General features: G+C 45.9%; 1 protein-coding gene across 2 annotated transcripts in view; it reads right to left on the bottom strand.

The window, feature by feature from the left end:
* Positions 1-7,914: 7,914 nt before the first annotated feature.
* ANXA11 (annexin A11) overlaps positions 7,915-15,240 on the bottom strand; it is a 45,232-nt gene continuing 37,906 nt past the window's right edge. For both annotated transcript variants that reach the window (XM_037155536.2, XM_037155535.2), the window contains exons 12-15: positions 11,581-11,676; positions 10,533-10,591; positions 10,208-10,330; positions 7,915-8,694 (exon numbers count right to left, since the gene is read on the bottom strand). In XM_037155536.2, coding sequence (XP_037011431.2) covers positions 8,635-8,694; positions 10,208-10,330; positions 10,533-10,591; positions 11,581-11,676 — 338 coding nt within the window. In that variant the 3' untranslated portion in view covers positions 7,915-8,634. The remainder of the gene's footprint in view (positions 8,695-10,207; positions 10,331-10,532; positions 10,592-11,580; positions 11,677-15,240) is intronic.

The raw sequence follows: 15,240 nt of genomic DNA, 5'->3' as shown, positions 1-15,240 counted from the left end.
GAATCAGTCCCTTGCAATTTCATATAAATTTTAGGGTCAGCTTGTCCATATCTGCAAAAAGGCAGATGAAATTTTGATAGGAATTGGGCTGACACTGCAGATGAATTTGCAGAGTATTGCCATCTCAACAATACTATCTCTGAATCTACAAACACAGGATGTTTTATAGTTTTGTATTTTTCAGTGTACAAGTCTTAAACCACATTGGTTAAATTTATCCTTAAGTATTTTTTTTGATATTGTAAATGGAATATCTTATTTTCAGATTGTTAATTGCTAATGTTTAGAAATACAACTGATTTTTGTATGTTCATCATGTATCTTATCCTGCAACTTGGTTCAATTCATTTATTGACTCATAGTTTTTGTATGAATATTTTAGTATTTTCTATATATATATACAATCATGTCATCTGTGAAGTTTTACTTACTTCCCAATTTAGATGCCTTTTTTTTTCTTATCTAATTGCCCTGTGTAGGGGACTGGTTTGTTTTGGCCTGGCAAATGTGACCCAGCTCTGTATGGAAAACCTACAGAAGCAAAGTGGTGGGCAGGAGCCAGATCTTCAGACCCAGTTTTCCCGTGGGAATCAGGCCTAGAAAATGCATACAGATTGTTATGGCTTGCTCTTGCTAAAACTCCATCACCCTGGTCTGAAACAACAAATGTGTATTGTCTATCACGGTAATTTTCAAAGCCTGTATGAGTTCTCCCAAGAACAGAGCTAACGAGCTCATCAGCATTCCCCTCTGCATGTTATTTTCATTTTCTTGATTGTACCTAAAATGTAGACAATAATATTCTATGTAATTGATAATAAATCCTTCTTTGATGTGAGACCCCAGGAAAACAATAAAAGCCTGTCTAGGCAAGGGTCAAGGCGCTCCCTTCTTGAGGGAGTGGCCGAGGCATCCATAGACACTCTCCCCTTGAGAGAGTAGTCATACCTGTTCCCTTTTCTCCACAGAATTGTCGCCTGTGCATTCATTCTCGCCATAAGCCACAACAGGCGGACTCTGCTGGCCAGCATCCACCACATCTGGTGCCCAGGAACAGGGATGCAAAGGCTATCAGCCACAACCCTGACTGAAATTTCCAATACAATGCTCAATAGTAGCGGAAAGACCACCGTGTCTTGTTCCTAATCTTTGGGGAAAGTGTTTATTCTTTCATCATTAAGTATGTTAGTTGTGGCTCTTCATAGATACCCTTTAATTCAGGTTGATAAATTTCCCTTCTATTTTTTTTTCTGGTTATAAATTTTTTATTATATTTTATTGTTTATGCTATTACAGTCATCCTAGTTTTCCCCCTTTTGCCTCCCTCTCTGTTCTTAGTTTCTTGGGTTTTTTTAAATCATAAAAAGTTGTTGGGCTTTCTCAAATGCTCTTTCTGCATGGAGATAATCATGTGTTTATTTCCTATTAATAGTGTATTACATTGATTTTTGTATATTGAATGATTTTTGTATTCCTTTGGTATATCCCACTTGATCATGTTAAATAATTATTTTAACGTGCTAGATTCAGTTTGCTAGTATTTCACTGAGGATTTTTGCACATTTCTTGTGATGTCTTTGTCTAGCTTTGGTATCGGGGTAACACTGGTCTCATAGGCCAAATTAGAAGTGTTCCTTCTATTTTCTGAGAACAGCTTGAGAAAGATTGATGTTACTTCTTTGTTTGCTAAAATACATCAGTGAAGTCTCTTTTTCTTTGTTGGTAGTTTTTTAATTATTGACTTAATCTCATTATAGGTTTATTCGGATTTTCTATTTCTTCTTGAGTCAGACTTGGGAATTTGTGTTACTAGGACTTCTATTTCCTTTTCTTACAATCCTCTAATTTATTTGTGTATGATTGTTAGTAATATCCCCATTCTTGTTTCTGATTTAAGTAATCGAATCATCTCTCCTCCATCAGTCTAGCTAAAGGTTTGTCAAGTTTGTTGATTTTTTTCAAATAGCCTTTTTTGTTGTTTCACTGATTCTATTTTTTTTTCTATATTGTATTTTGTTCTATCTGCATTCTAATCCTTACTTCCTTCCTTTGGGTTTAGCTTGCCCTTTTTCTAATTCGTTAAAATGGAAGATTAGATTACTGATTTGAGGTCTTTTTTCTTCGTTTCACTGTAGGCATTTACAGCTGTAAGTTTCCCTCTGAGCAGTGCGTTCACTGCATCCCACGTTTGTGTATTGTGTTCTCATTTTCATTAATACTTTCATAAAAGTAGTTTCTAATTTGTCTAGTAATTTCTTTAACTCATTGAGGTTTTAAAAAAGAGTGTTATTGAATACTACACAGCAGAAAGAAGTCCTACCTTTTGTAACAGCACAGAAGGAACTGGAGACTAGTATGCCAAGTGAAATAAGCCAGTCAGAGAAAGATAAATACTATATGACCTCACCTGTAACTGAAATCAAATGAACAAAATAAACTAGCAAGGAAAAAAAATGGAGACATGGAAACGTGAAACAGACTGACAGCTATAAGAGGGAAGGAGGAGACGAAGAATGATGGAAGAAGGGACTAGTCAAAGAACATGTATGAGTGACTCATGGTCATGGACAACAGAGAGCAAATTGACTGTGGGTGAGGGGTAGGCTGGGTGGAGGTGGGGGAAAAAGGAAAAAAAGAAATTGGACAACTAATAGAATATAATAGAGTGAAATAGAATAAAATATAATAGAGGAAAACAAAACAAAAAGGTTTTAGTTTCCACATATTTGTAAAATTTCCAAGTTTCCTCCTGTTATTTACTTCTAATTTCATTCCAGGTTGTCATAGAATATGCTCTGTATGGTTTTAACTTCTAAAATTTATTTAGTTTTGTGGTCTAATTTTCCTTGTGCACTACAGAATGTATACTATTGTTGGGTGAACTGTATATGCATATAGTCTGTATATTATTTATATATGTTAGGTCTAGATGGTGTATAGTGCTGCTCAAGTTTTGTTTTCTTGGTTTATCTTTTTTTAAAACTTTTTTAAAAAGATTGTATTTATCTTTAGAGGGGAAGGGAAGCAGAGAGGGAGAGAAATATCAATGTATGGTTGCCTCTCATGAGTCCCCTGCTGGGAACTGGCCTGCAACCCAGGCATGTGCCCCCACTGGGAACTGAACTGCGATCCTTTGTTTCGCAGGCCCGTGCTCAATCCACTGAGCTACACCAGCCAGGGCTTTATTGGCTTATCTTGTCTAACTGCCTTATACAATAGACAAAGTGGGATGTTGAGGTGTCCAAGTACAATTGTTTAACTATTACTCTCTTCAATTGTCAGTTTTTGTTTCAAACTTTCTGGGGGCTCTATTAAGTGCATATTTGTTATAAGTGTTATATTTTGATAAGAGTAACCCTCTTATCAGGATATAATTTGATATCCTTTACCAATTTCTGCCTTTCAATTGGAGAATTTATTTCATTTACATTTAATGTGTAATCTTGGATGTGTAGATTGTCTTTCACCACATTTGGTTTTCAGTCACTGTTTCTTCAAATATTTCTGCACTCTCTTCTGCCCTGACTTCCACTATGCATTATGTTGGTACACATGGTAGTGCTCCTGAGCCTGGGAATTCTCAACTGATCTGCCTTGAAGTTTGCCAATTCTTTTCCTGCCTTCTCAAACCTCTTGAATCCCTCTAGTGAATTTTTTCTTACTGTACTTCCCAAGTCTTGAATTTCTATTTGGTTCCTTTTCTTCCTTCTCTTTATTTATACTATTTGGTGAGACATCATTCTCTGGTTTCCTCTGGTTCTTCGTTCATGGTTTCCTTTACCTTTTTAAAGGCATTTGATTTAAAGTCTTTGGTAAATCCAATTATCTGGACTTTCATATTTGTACTTACAGATTTTTTCCTGCATATGGTCTGTACTTTCTTATTTCTTTACATGCCTCATAATTTTTGTTGAAAACTGGACATTTTGAAAATTATGTGACAACTCTACAAATCTCTTTCTTCTCCATAGGGGAGAGGTTATTGTTGCTTATTTACTATAATTTAATGACTTTTCTAAAACAAATTTTTTAAACATTTGTACTGTCAGGTGTGGCCATTGAAGTTCCTGTTTAGTTATCTTAGTTGTCACTAGTGATTCAACAAATTTCCTTAAATTCCTGGAACCAAAAAAAAAGCAATGACAGGAAAACAAAATCTCCGTCTGCACAGATTTGTGTGTGTTGGGGCACATCTTTTGAAACTGCCATAGACTGACTCTGCTTTAGCCTTCACTTCTGGTGGTGCAGAGCCCGATGGTCAGCCAGAGGTGAGAGCTTGGGGCCTTCTCAAGTCTTTTCTAAGCTTGTGCCCAGCCCTGGGCATGTGTATGTCTCTCTAGATTTCCAGGAATTTGTAGAAACTCTTCAAAACCATTATTCCCGAAAGCATCTCATTTCCTTTTTCCTCCCCAAGCTCTTCAATTTGTATCATTTGTCCCAGACTTTGAGTCCCCGCCCCACCATTTTTGCTGACATGAAACTTCAAAAGCTCTGACTTACTCTACTTTTCATTTTACAAAGGGGCAAGAAGCCCAAAGAGGATAAGTGACTTTTCCAGGATCACAGAGCAAATCAGTGGCTCATCTGAGATCAGAATAGGGATGCTTGATTACCAGGACAGTGTTCTTTTTACTTCAGGACTAGATACACTCTGATTGTTGGGAAGGAACCAGGTTCAGAGTGGACCCCAGTATTAGGCAAAGGAGAGCTTTCCGAGGAGCAAGAACTGAGGTTAAGAGCCCCTTGTAGAACTGGGGGCTTGATCGATTGAATCCTCTGCTGAGGGGATCTGGTATGTGGCCAGATGAAAGACAGGGTAATGATACCTCCGTCTCCCAGGGGTACACAGGTAGGTAGAGCTTTTAGATGCAGCAGAGTGAAAATTTGAGCTGTTACCTCCCTGGGGAAATGGTTTAGGTTGACTTCTCTTTCTGGGTCTGACTCCGCTCCCTATCAGCCAGGGCAGGAAGATGCTAACAGTAGAGATAGGGCCAAGCCTTAGGCTAGGACTATAACTCCCTACCAAAGCAAGAGAATGGACATGGTATGGCCACCCAGCTGTTGCTTGGATCATGGGTATCTGCAAAGGTTCTCCTCTCAGATCCCACTTCCCAAAGCTGGGAGTGGGACATGTACCATCTGCCATTCATTACCTGACCAAATTCCAAATACTTTACCACCGACACACCTGCCCTCTAGGGACGCCTCTAGTGTGAGAAGTTAATTCAGTGCATGAGTATTTAGTTGAGCACCAGAATCACAAAGCAAGCAGGTTACAAATGTAGTTTCCTGGCCCCTATGCCTGCTCAGAATCTGTGAGGGTAGGGCCCAGGGACCTGCATCTTTAAGAAGCTCCTCGAATAATCCTGATGCACACTAAGGTTCATTTTTTGTTTTGTTTTTAATTATCTTTATGATTCAGTGTCACAGAAACACGTCTCACACAAATCAAGTGTTTAAAAGGCTAAGATCTGATTAATTCTCCACTCACATTTTTATGGAGACAAAACTCTTTCTGCAGTTTCCTGACAAATGAAGGAACTGTCAAGATTACTGTGCTTAAGGCAGTGAATGTAGAGCTGGAGTTTTACGTCCCCTTGTGCTTCATTTTCCATCCTAGTTTCTAATCTAAAGTGCTAAGGACCAACTTCCTTACAGCTTCATGGAAATACTGATGGGCTTCCATGGTAGAGGTAGAATTTAATTCTCAGAGTCAAAGTAGTATCTGGGAGTTCATGGTGCTTAACAGTGGTACCTACTGGGTTTTTTTTTTCCCCTTTTGATCTTCTGAGCTACCACTTCAAGCCTCAGCTCCATGGGATCTCATTACAGCATCCTGGCTCCCTGACTGCAACAGGGCTCCCCTCCATCCCCAAATGTTACTAGTGTCTTTCCTGGATATACTATGTCATACAAACGTGTGTGATATAAGGACTATTTCCCCATTTCTATGCCCATGAGCATTCCAAGGTTTCTTTCCTAAATTTTGCACCTCACCTTAGTCCCAGTCCTAATCCTAACACATAGTGTTCTTTCCAATGCCCTACAGCTGTTGAAAATTTACTAAGGGCTGAATTAATCTGTCTCACCCTTTCTTCTGCGAATGACATTAGATGTGTACTATGGACTGGCCCTGACTATCGATTCCAGAAGGCAGCAAAAGAACCAGTGCAGTACTCTTACAGAAGGGTTACCTAGAAGTTGAATGTTCCCCACTCCCCATCTTCTTTGTTCTGGGTATAGTAACAATGTTAATAACCTCCCGCTGCCCTTAAAAGCCAGTAGGTTCCTTTGCTCTTGGAGAGATCTCTGAGGAGTTCAGTCCTTCAGCCCATTCCTACCTACCATGGGCTGGGTCCCCTAGACATGACCAAGAGGGCAGCCAGAGGGACAAGGCAGAAAGAATTAGGACCAGAATGAACACAGGTGGTCCAAGTGTAGAGACCAGAGTCTTATGATCAAAGGCCTACAGGGGCCAACAGGTCACATGTGATGATGGAACACATTAGGGAGTGGTGGGACCTGTCGCAAAATGAATAGCACATGCTGAAAACGGGCAGCAGCAATTTGGCTCCAGCAGCAACTGCTGTGCAGGAATGCTGGGCCAACGTTGCCAGAATTTTTGTTTTTCCAACAGGAGCCAGGAGTCTAAATTCCTTAAATATAAAATCTTTCAATACTTAAATGTTGGCAACAATTTCAAATGTCTAAAAAGACTCTTCAGAGACCAAAGTAAATGCACGTGCAGGTTAGATGGTGCTTGTGGGGCACCAGGCTGAAGCCTCTGGTGCAGACAGTGGGGCACAGTAGTGTCACAGAACATTTGTAATCACATTACAGCAGACTGAACTGAGGCCCTGGCACAACCCCCGGGGCCTCTGGGGTCAGCCTGAGTACACAGCAGGTTGTACAATGCCAAGTAGTCCATCCCATCAGGCAGGTCACACCTGGCCTCCAAGGGCAGGGGGCAGCAGGAGAGGAACACCTCAGCCAAGCATACTGGGACTTGGTCAAGAAGCTCCAGGCATGGAAACTGAGGCAGAGCTGAAGGGATGTGTCGGGCTTGCCGTCAATTCCAATGCCCACGTCAGTCTTCTCTGGCTGGGGAAGGCAGGTCTAGGTAGACCATGCTAGCTAAGGGTTGCTCCATGCCCCTTGATTTGTCCCCTCCTCTCACCATGCTAAGGGGCAGTTAGGAGTCAGGAGGTATCCCCAAGCAGATGTCTGCTCTGTGGACAAACCATCCCTGGGGCCCCTGGCCATGGCCCCCAGGTTGATCTCCCAGCTTTGTCTCTGGGTCCTCTCCTCTCTAAACTTTCCACAAAGCAGGTCAGAAAGGGAGTTAGCAGAGACTCCCTGACCAGCAGGTCAAGCTCTGAGTTCTGGACATGACTGTGGTTTTTGGAAACACTGTCCCTTTTGGAGTTGCCCTCCACTGACGATCACCAACCATGGTGGGGGCAGCGGCAGCAAGGAGCCTGCCAGGACCACAGCCAGGACCACCCTTCCAGACTGAAGGGTCCTAGGGGATGATACTGGTCTCATGCGTCTCTGGAACCCAACTCTAAGGCCTGCCCCAGGACTCGCACACACTCCCTCCTGCCAGTGTTCCTGCTTCAGGACCTGAGTGAAGGGCCACACTCTGCCTGCCTTGTTCTCAGTGGACTTCACTGTGTCCACCTGTGACCCAAATCCCTGTACCCAGTCAGTGTCTGAGCCCCTGTATGGATTTCAGAAGCATCCCTTTCTCATACCCTTAAAACCTGGGGTTCCTGAAAATCACTTATGCTCAGGATTTCCTGAACGCAGGTTTCTGTTTAAAGTCAATACACTTTCACTGGCTAATAAGGTTGGAACCCCTGGGCTGCAAGGGCAAAATCATGGAGCCAAAGAGAACAAGCTGGCGCCAGGGAATCATTTCCAGAATGTTCCAGAGCTGGCTGGCTTTAATTTATAAACTTCTTTTCACTATCAACATTCAGGTTTAAGGCACAATCTCAATTACAAGAAGCCCTGTCATTGTCAGGGAGCTGGCTTTGTTTTTGTGGTTTTACATGGAAGAAGGAAGAGAGGACTTTCTGGCATTTTTTTTTTCTTTTCTAAAAAGCAGTGACTTTGGCAATAACAAAGCTCATGACACATTCTCACCAGATTCAGTTACCCTTACAGGTCTTCCCTTTTACTCCTCAGTGGGGGCATGGGGCTCCCCGACTTCACAGCAGAGAGACTGAGTATGGCAGCAGAGAGGCTCGGGTGAAGCTGTCTGGCAATGACGATTTTAAAAAGTGCCTCAAAATAAACATGAAAATTACAGGACTAAAATGAAGCCAAGTGTCTCAGCTATAAGTGAAAGGGAATGACTGCCTGAGTCAGGAAACAAAACAGCTACTTGAGCAGTAGGAGGCTGTGAGGGCGGAGGAAAAGGCACCCTGAGTTCCAGACCAAGCCCAGGCCTTTCGGCATGAGCACTATGATCAGCAGGGGCAAGGGGAGGACTGGGCCAGGGCTCTACGGTCGTCAGCACTGGGACGCCTAAGGGACTGCTTTATGGGTTTGATAGAAAAGACATTCTTTTGGCCTCTTCCTGGCATCCGTGTTGCTGCTAGTGGTCAGAAGTAAACCACCAGTCACCGCTCAGTCATTGCCACCACAGATCTTCAGGAGAATCTTCCGGTAATCCCCCGAGGTGTCTCCCTGGTCACAGAAACAAGTTCGTCCATTAAGGGGGGTGTGGCCAGTTTTGGCCTCCTGGCTCCTCACTTTCTTGTGCCCCAAGGGCCCTTACAGAGAGCAGCAGGGCCCATCCCAGGGCAATGCACCACCGTGCAGTTCCCAGGGCAGCCGAGACTCACACTAGGCAGCACAGGCCTTGGCCAATGCAGTTTAGCCTCCCACACCCCCCTTTAAAAAACAGAAAGCTACAATCACACCCCAATATCAAAGCCAAACTCTGAAAAATAAACTCACCACCACCCAGGGCTAACTAACGGTGGCATTTCCTGGGGCACTTCTGTTGCACTCGGTTGGGACTACACCATAACACAGTAGTGTGTCCCACTCAGAAAGGTACTAGACTGACACCCACCACCTTCCGATGGAAGGCACTGTTATTATTTGGGTGCCCCAGTTCACACTGTGGCCTCCTCCACCTGGGCCCACGTGACTGACAGGCTTCAGAAGTGTAGACCACGCTAAGCCAATTTCTAACCATTTCCTTCCTTGAGGACAAGGCCTATGGCTTCTTCCAGGTGCCCACAGACTGCTGACACACAGAAAATAATACTTTGTGGCTAGTTACTAAATCTTTGCTACCGACAGCATCATTTTGACAGCCACGACAGTGGAGAGTAACTACTCCCAGTGACACACCCAATATCAAATGCTAGTGAGTTTGACTGAAATCAGGACTTGGTCATGGTGACTTCAGTTGCCAGGTCCATGTGAGTTCAGTATTTAACTGTCAGGTCACCCAGACAGGAACCCGCTTCATCACACTGGCTCCAGCACACACTGGTGGGAGTGGCTGGTGTTAGCCAGACTCTCACACGTGTCACTCAGTGCGCTTTACACAGACTCCATCATTCAAGATTCAGCAGTCCTGGGGGAGCTATCATTTCCCTGCTCTTAAAGGATCGTGGAAATGGGGTTTAGGGAGGTTTAAGATCGCTGCTCAAGATCACATGGGTCTCGAACAAGCAGAAAAGCCAGCACTGGGCTCCAAGGAGCAGGACCCGACCCCAGAACCCTCACTCTGAACTGCCTTTCCCGCTGCCTCCACCATAAAGCTGAGAGAAAGAAGCAACTCCTAGTGAGTCGAGCATACATCCAGGAGGCCTTGGGCCCGAGTGTTACTGACGGTGACAGGATCACAGGGCGGCCGGGACCCTGGGGGCCAGGCACCCAGGTGGGGAAGGTCCTGCACTCTCTGTGACACTGATGTTAGGTCCTCCTCCCCTATCCATTTCCTGAGCAGCAGGTGGGCTGCATGTTGAGGACACAGGGTTGGGGTGACAGCAGGGTAAAGACCCCCCTGCCACAAGGAGCTTACAATCTGTTTGGGGGCAACTGGATGAAGAAGTCAAGTTGAAGAAAGTAAAGGACCACAAACAAGACCCCCACGCATCAACAAGGCCAAGCCGTGGGAATTCCAAGGGGGAGGTGACCAAGGAATTCACAGGCAGCCCAGCACACACCCTCGGGCCCGTACCGTGATGTCGTGATACAGCGACTTGCCGTAGAGCCGCTTGTACTCCATCCTGATGTCCAGGAGGTCGATCTCACTTCGAGACACCATGATGCGAATCAGGGTCCGGTCCTTTGTTCCTGCTCCCTAAAGAGCATCCACCAAGGGTGTGAGCAATGGGCCTCTTCGCCACCCAGGTTCCCCCTGCGCTCTAGCCCCCTCCTGCCCCCGGGCCCTGTGTCCTCTCAGCTGAGGTGTGTCTCCCCAGGCCTTTGACCCTGAGCCGTGGTCCCAGGCACAGGTGGGGCTGATACCCCCGCCCCAGACCCTCCACGTGGATGTTGCATACCCTCATGGCTTTGTTGAGCCTTTCAGCAAAGAAGGCAGGGGTGTTCTTGAGACATTTCACTAGAAGAGAGAAACAGAGCATAACTCGATCTGCCGGGAACTCCCAAGTCCAGGGGGCAGAGTCCACAGTGTCCTCTTAGGGGGCCACCTTCGTCTCCCCCTTCTCCTCCAGGCTCAATCAATTATCCGTGGTCTCGGCTCCAGTTCTTTGGAATAGAAACATGCAGAGCCTGGACAACAGCCCGGCCTCTTTCCTGGCAACCAACACGGTGAAAGGAGCTGTGCAGGGAAGAAAGAGGCTGGGGATGAGGAGCCACGGCGCTGCGCACACGGGAGGGGCTGAACTGGAGGTGCCGTGAGCCTCTCGGAGAAAGGACGGCCAGGTGGGTGAATGTCTCCCTGGTGTCCTCGGGTATGAAACCTGCACCATGGGAGACTCACGGGGAAACGGGGCGGGTTTCTCCCAGCAAAAAGCTCCAAGAAAGGCAAAGCAGAAGATGGGCAAACCGAGAATTTCCCAAGTGGGTTTAAAGAGAAGCCAAACCCTGACGGGGCGGGACCTAGAGCCTTTGCTTTAAAGGGCAGGGCACAGGCCTGCAAGAAGCACACCATCGTCCCGGGAGCTGGGCCAGCTTTCCTTTAGCAAGGCGTGTGTTGCTGTTGCAACCACGTGTTTCCATCACAAACATCTGACAACTGCCTGCAGGGATGTATTTTTAGAGGAAACTTGGCAGGATATGAGTCATCTCCTCCAGCAGGGCAGTCGGTTGCTCTCCCACTAATACCCACACTGGAGCTCCCTTCCCAGAGTCACACTGGAAATAGAAACAAGACACCAGGAGGGCTGGGGGTACAACCATGCTGTGATCCGGGAAGCAGTGTGACTTTCCACCACTTAGGCATGCTGGGCTTAGCAAGCTTGGCCCCTGCGGTTCTTTGACTGCACTGCCTGCCCTCAACCAGGGCATGGTGAGCACCCTGAAAGCTTCCAGTACAACACGTCAGTCCCGGCAGGCAGGCAGTGGGCAAGGCAGGCCCAGGACACCTACCCACGGCCAGCATGCCCTGCTCCAGGTCCCCGGACATCTCCCGACAGATGCTCTTCTCAATGTCTCGACCTGTCATGCGCTGATACTCATTGAAAACTAGCAGAAGAGAGAAGAGACTTGTTACGGCTGAGTTCTGTCACTGCCCACCCCCGATCCCGCTCTGAATTCACATGTGGAAGTCCCAGCCCCCCAGGACCTCAGAATATAACTGTGTTTGGCGATATCTAATTACTTTTAAAGAGGTAATTAATTTAAAATGAAGCCCTTAGCCAATCCGACTGGCGTCCTTAGAAAAAATTTGGGCACACAGAGGAAAGGCCATGTGAGGACACAGCAAAAAGGCGGCCACCCGAAAGCCAAGGAGAGAGAACTCTGAGGAAAGTAAATGTGCTGACACCTTGATCTTGGACTTCTAGTTTCCAGCACCACGAGAAAATAAATTCATGTTGTTTGAGTCACTTGGCCTGTGGTATTTATTATGGCAGCCAGAGGAAAGTAACACAGCATGCACGGCGAGGAGGCTCTGTCCCTTCCCGAACCACCTCTCCCCCTGTTCCCAGCATCTGGACCGCCCCACTGACCACACCTGTCCAGCTCTCAAGTCAGCCAGGCTCTTTACCCCACAAGTTGTGTGTACCCCACCCCGGTGCCTGCTCACGCAGTCCCTCTGCAAAGGCCTGCCCTCACCAGGCTGTTACCCAAATTGCACCTAAGCCCCCATCCCAGACCCCCCACCAAAAACACAACACTGATCCATCTCTCTGAAATCCCTGTACTTGCAGCCCATGCCATTCCTTCTCCATTGTTCTATGCATCAATCCTGTCTTCTCAGTCTGACCATGAACTAACACCTATCCAGCCCCCCAACTTACCCTGGGACAAGCTGAGCACTGATGGGAAGTGACTCGGTTCTTAGAGAGGCAGGCGGCACTGTGGGCCCTGGGTCCTAAGTCCAGCTCTGACCTCGGATGTAAATCCCCAGCCCAGACCTTAGTTTCTATCGCTGTTCTCTAAACTTCTGTCATCTGCATACCAGTGTGGTGATTTCTGCTGTACCTGTCTTCATTACTTACTATTTTCTTTAGATCAGCTATTCTTTTCTCCTAAGTAATAACTTTTGTGACACCAGGGTTTGAAATGCTGTTTACATGTTAAACTCATTAAAATAAATGATGACTAAGATGAAAATATATTCACTCACTCTCCAGTGCACAAGTTAAAAAGTATGCTCTGGAGCCAGATGCCGTGAGTTCAAATCCAAACTCTGCCAGGTCCCCATAAAGGTAAGCTAACTTCCCCATCTCCCTGTGCCTGGCTTCCTCATCTATAAAGTGAGAGAAAAACAGCACTTACTTGCGTGCACTGTAAGGCTTACTGCATGCACATGTAGGGGCCCACGTTTTCACCCAGGGCACCCACCAATTTGCTAAGTATGATCCTCATTCCAGTCCTCGCGGGCCCTCACATATTAGCCTCCAGCACTTCCCTTTCCCTGGGTGTTTCACATCTGAGTCTCCTGCCGGGGCCAGGGTCCGGTCCTCAGACTGCTGGTCTCTCTCCAGCCTCCTTCCTGAGTAGGCCTCCTGAAGTCCCAGAACCCCAAACACCTCTGACCCACCCCAACTTCCATCTCTAGCCCAGACCTCACCTGACCTCCTAAATCCAACGTTCTCCCTGATGGCTCTAGCCTTAGGCTCCCATTTCCTCCCCTTGTAAGGCTGGTCCATCTACAGCTTCCCAAGCACATTCTTCCACTGACCCAGTCAGAGGAAATGCTTGTGTCACAGACTTGACTGCTTTCTTGCACACACTCCACGTCCAAGCCATTGGCAAGCAAGGCCAGAAGCTGACCCCTTCTCACCACCAGCCCCCTGCCACCTGGTTCAAGACACCAGTGTGTCTCCTCTGGTGTCCTGGACTCTGCCATCGGCCCCTTCACTCTTCTCAACACAACAGCCAGTGAACTCGCAAAACCTAAGTCACATCCTCTTCCACTCAGAGTCCTCAAAGGCTTCCTGTTCACTCGGACAGGCACCGAAGCCTGTGCGGTTTTTGTCGGCAGGGTCTCCGGCCATCTCTGACCTGCCCGCTCTCACTCGCTCTGCCTGCTCCGGCCTCACCAGCCCCCTTCCACCGTTTCTCGGCCATGCTCAGAGGCCCCTGCCCCCACAACACCTTCACGTTGTTAACTCACATGCCACTGCCTCAGTGAGAACTGCCCAAGCACCCCGAAATCCACATCACGCCCAATTTCTGCTGCCAACCTTGTTATTTTGATGTACATGACTTGCCATCTGGTGCAGATTTTACTTGATTTCATTTTACTGCCTGAGCCCCCGAACAAGGGTGTGAAGCCATGAGAACAGAGCTTGTGCAGTGCTTCCTCCCCCATCTCTGCAACTGGCACGTAGCCAGAGCTCAATTTATATACCCGTGAATGAATAAACACCGTTGGTACTTATTGTTAAGCTTTTTCACGCCACACTTTGGAGAACACTGGATCAGGTGCTCTTGATGGCTCTCTCAAAGTCTAATGTTCCACATTTGAGCAGACGGAAACCAGCCAACAGGAGGTCGACATTTCCCTCATCCCTTCCTTTGCTTTCCTCCAGGACTGATGCTTGCAGAAATGTAGGAAATGTGCTGATATCTTTGGGGGGGATTTTTTCGGGAGTTTCATGAAAAATTTTTTTCCTTAGTAAAGTTGTTTTTATTTCTTTTTATTTTTTTTAAAAATATTTTTATTATTTATTTATCTTTAGAGGGGAAGGGAAGGAGAGAGGGAGAGAAACATCAATGTATGGTTGCCTCTCATGCACCCCCTGCTGGGAACTGGCCTGCAACCCAGGCATGTGCCCTGACTGGGAATCAAACCGCGCTCAATCCACTGAGCTATGTCAGCCAGGAGTAAAGTTGTTTTTAAAAAGTGGCTCTAGCCCCTGACCAGACATGGAGGTCACAGGTTTGATTCTCAGTCAAGGCACATACTTAAGTTGTGGGCTTGGTCCCTAGTCAGGACACGTACAAGGCAACCAACCGATGTTTGTCTCTCACACTGATGTTTCTTTCTAAAAAGGTCTCCCACCTGCCCCCTCTCTAAAAAAATCAAGAAGTATGTCCTCAGGTAAGGATTAAACACAATAATAATTTTAAAAATAGTCCCTCTAGTAGTGCCAGAAACACTGATGTCAAAGATGCAAAGAGTTTGGGGAGTGCTGTTTCAGGAAATGAATAAAAGCAATATTTCTCCCACCCACGTACTAACCAGGCCCGACCCTGCTTAGCTTCCGAGATCAGATGAGATCAGCTGCGTTCCGGGTGGTATGTCTGTGGATTAACAGCAATATTTCTATAACATTTTTAGATAGTGGGGTTTTAAATGTGTGAAAAATTTAATATTTTTAAGAGATGTTATTATTTTATCTATTTTGAAAAGTTTATATTCAGAATTACAGGTTATGTGTGTGGGTTTTTTTAAGGAGTACCACTTTAAGTCATAAAAACAAAACTTTGTAACTTAATAAGCATACCTTCTACCAATTTCTTCACACTTAACCAAAGAGTAAAACCTCTGGCTTAATTAAAATTTACATTTTGTCTTAGATATTCCAAAACCCACCCATGTCCACTTTGGCATTTTAATCTTGCCCGATACCATGA

This window comes from Artibeus jamaicensis, unplaced genomic scaffold, assembly GCF_021234435.1.
Source record: "Artibeus jamaicensis isolate MK-2021 breed Jamaican fruit bat unplaced genomic scaffold, CSHL_Jam_final contig_332, whole genome shotgun sequence".
In the NCBI taxonomy this organism is placed as follows: Eukaryota; Metazoa; Chordata; class Mammalia; order Chiroptera; family Phyllostomidae; genus Artibeus; species Artibeus jamaicensis.
The sequence above is the reverse complement of the archived record's forward strand: the minus strand, read 5'-3'. Positions and strand labels throughout refer to the sequence as shown.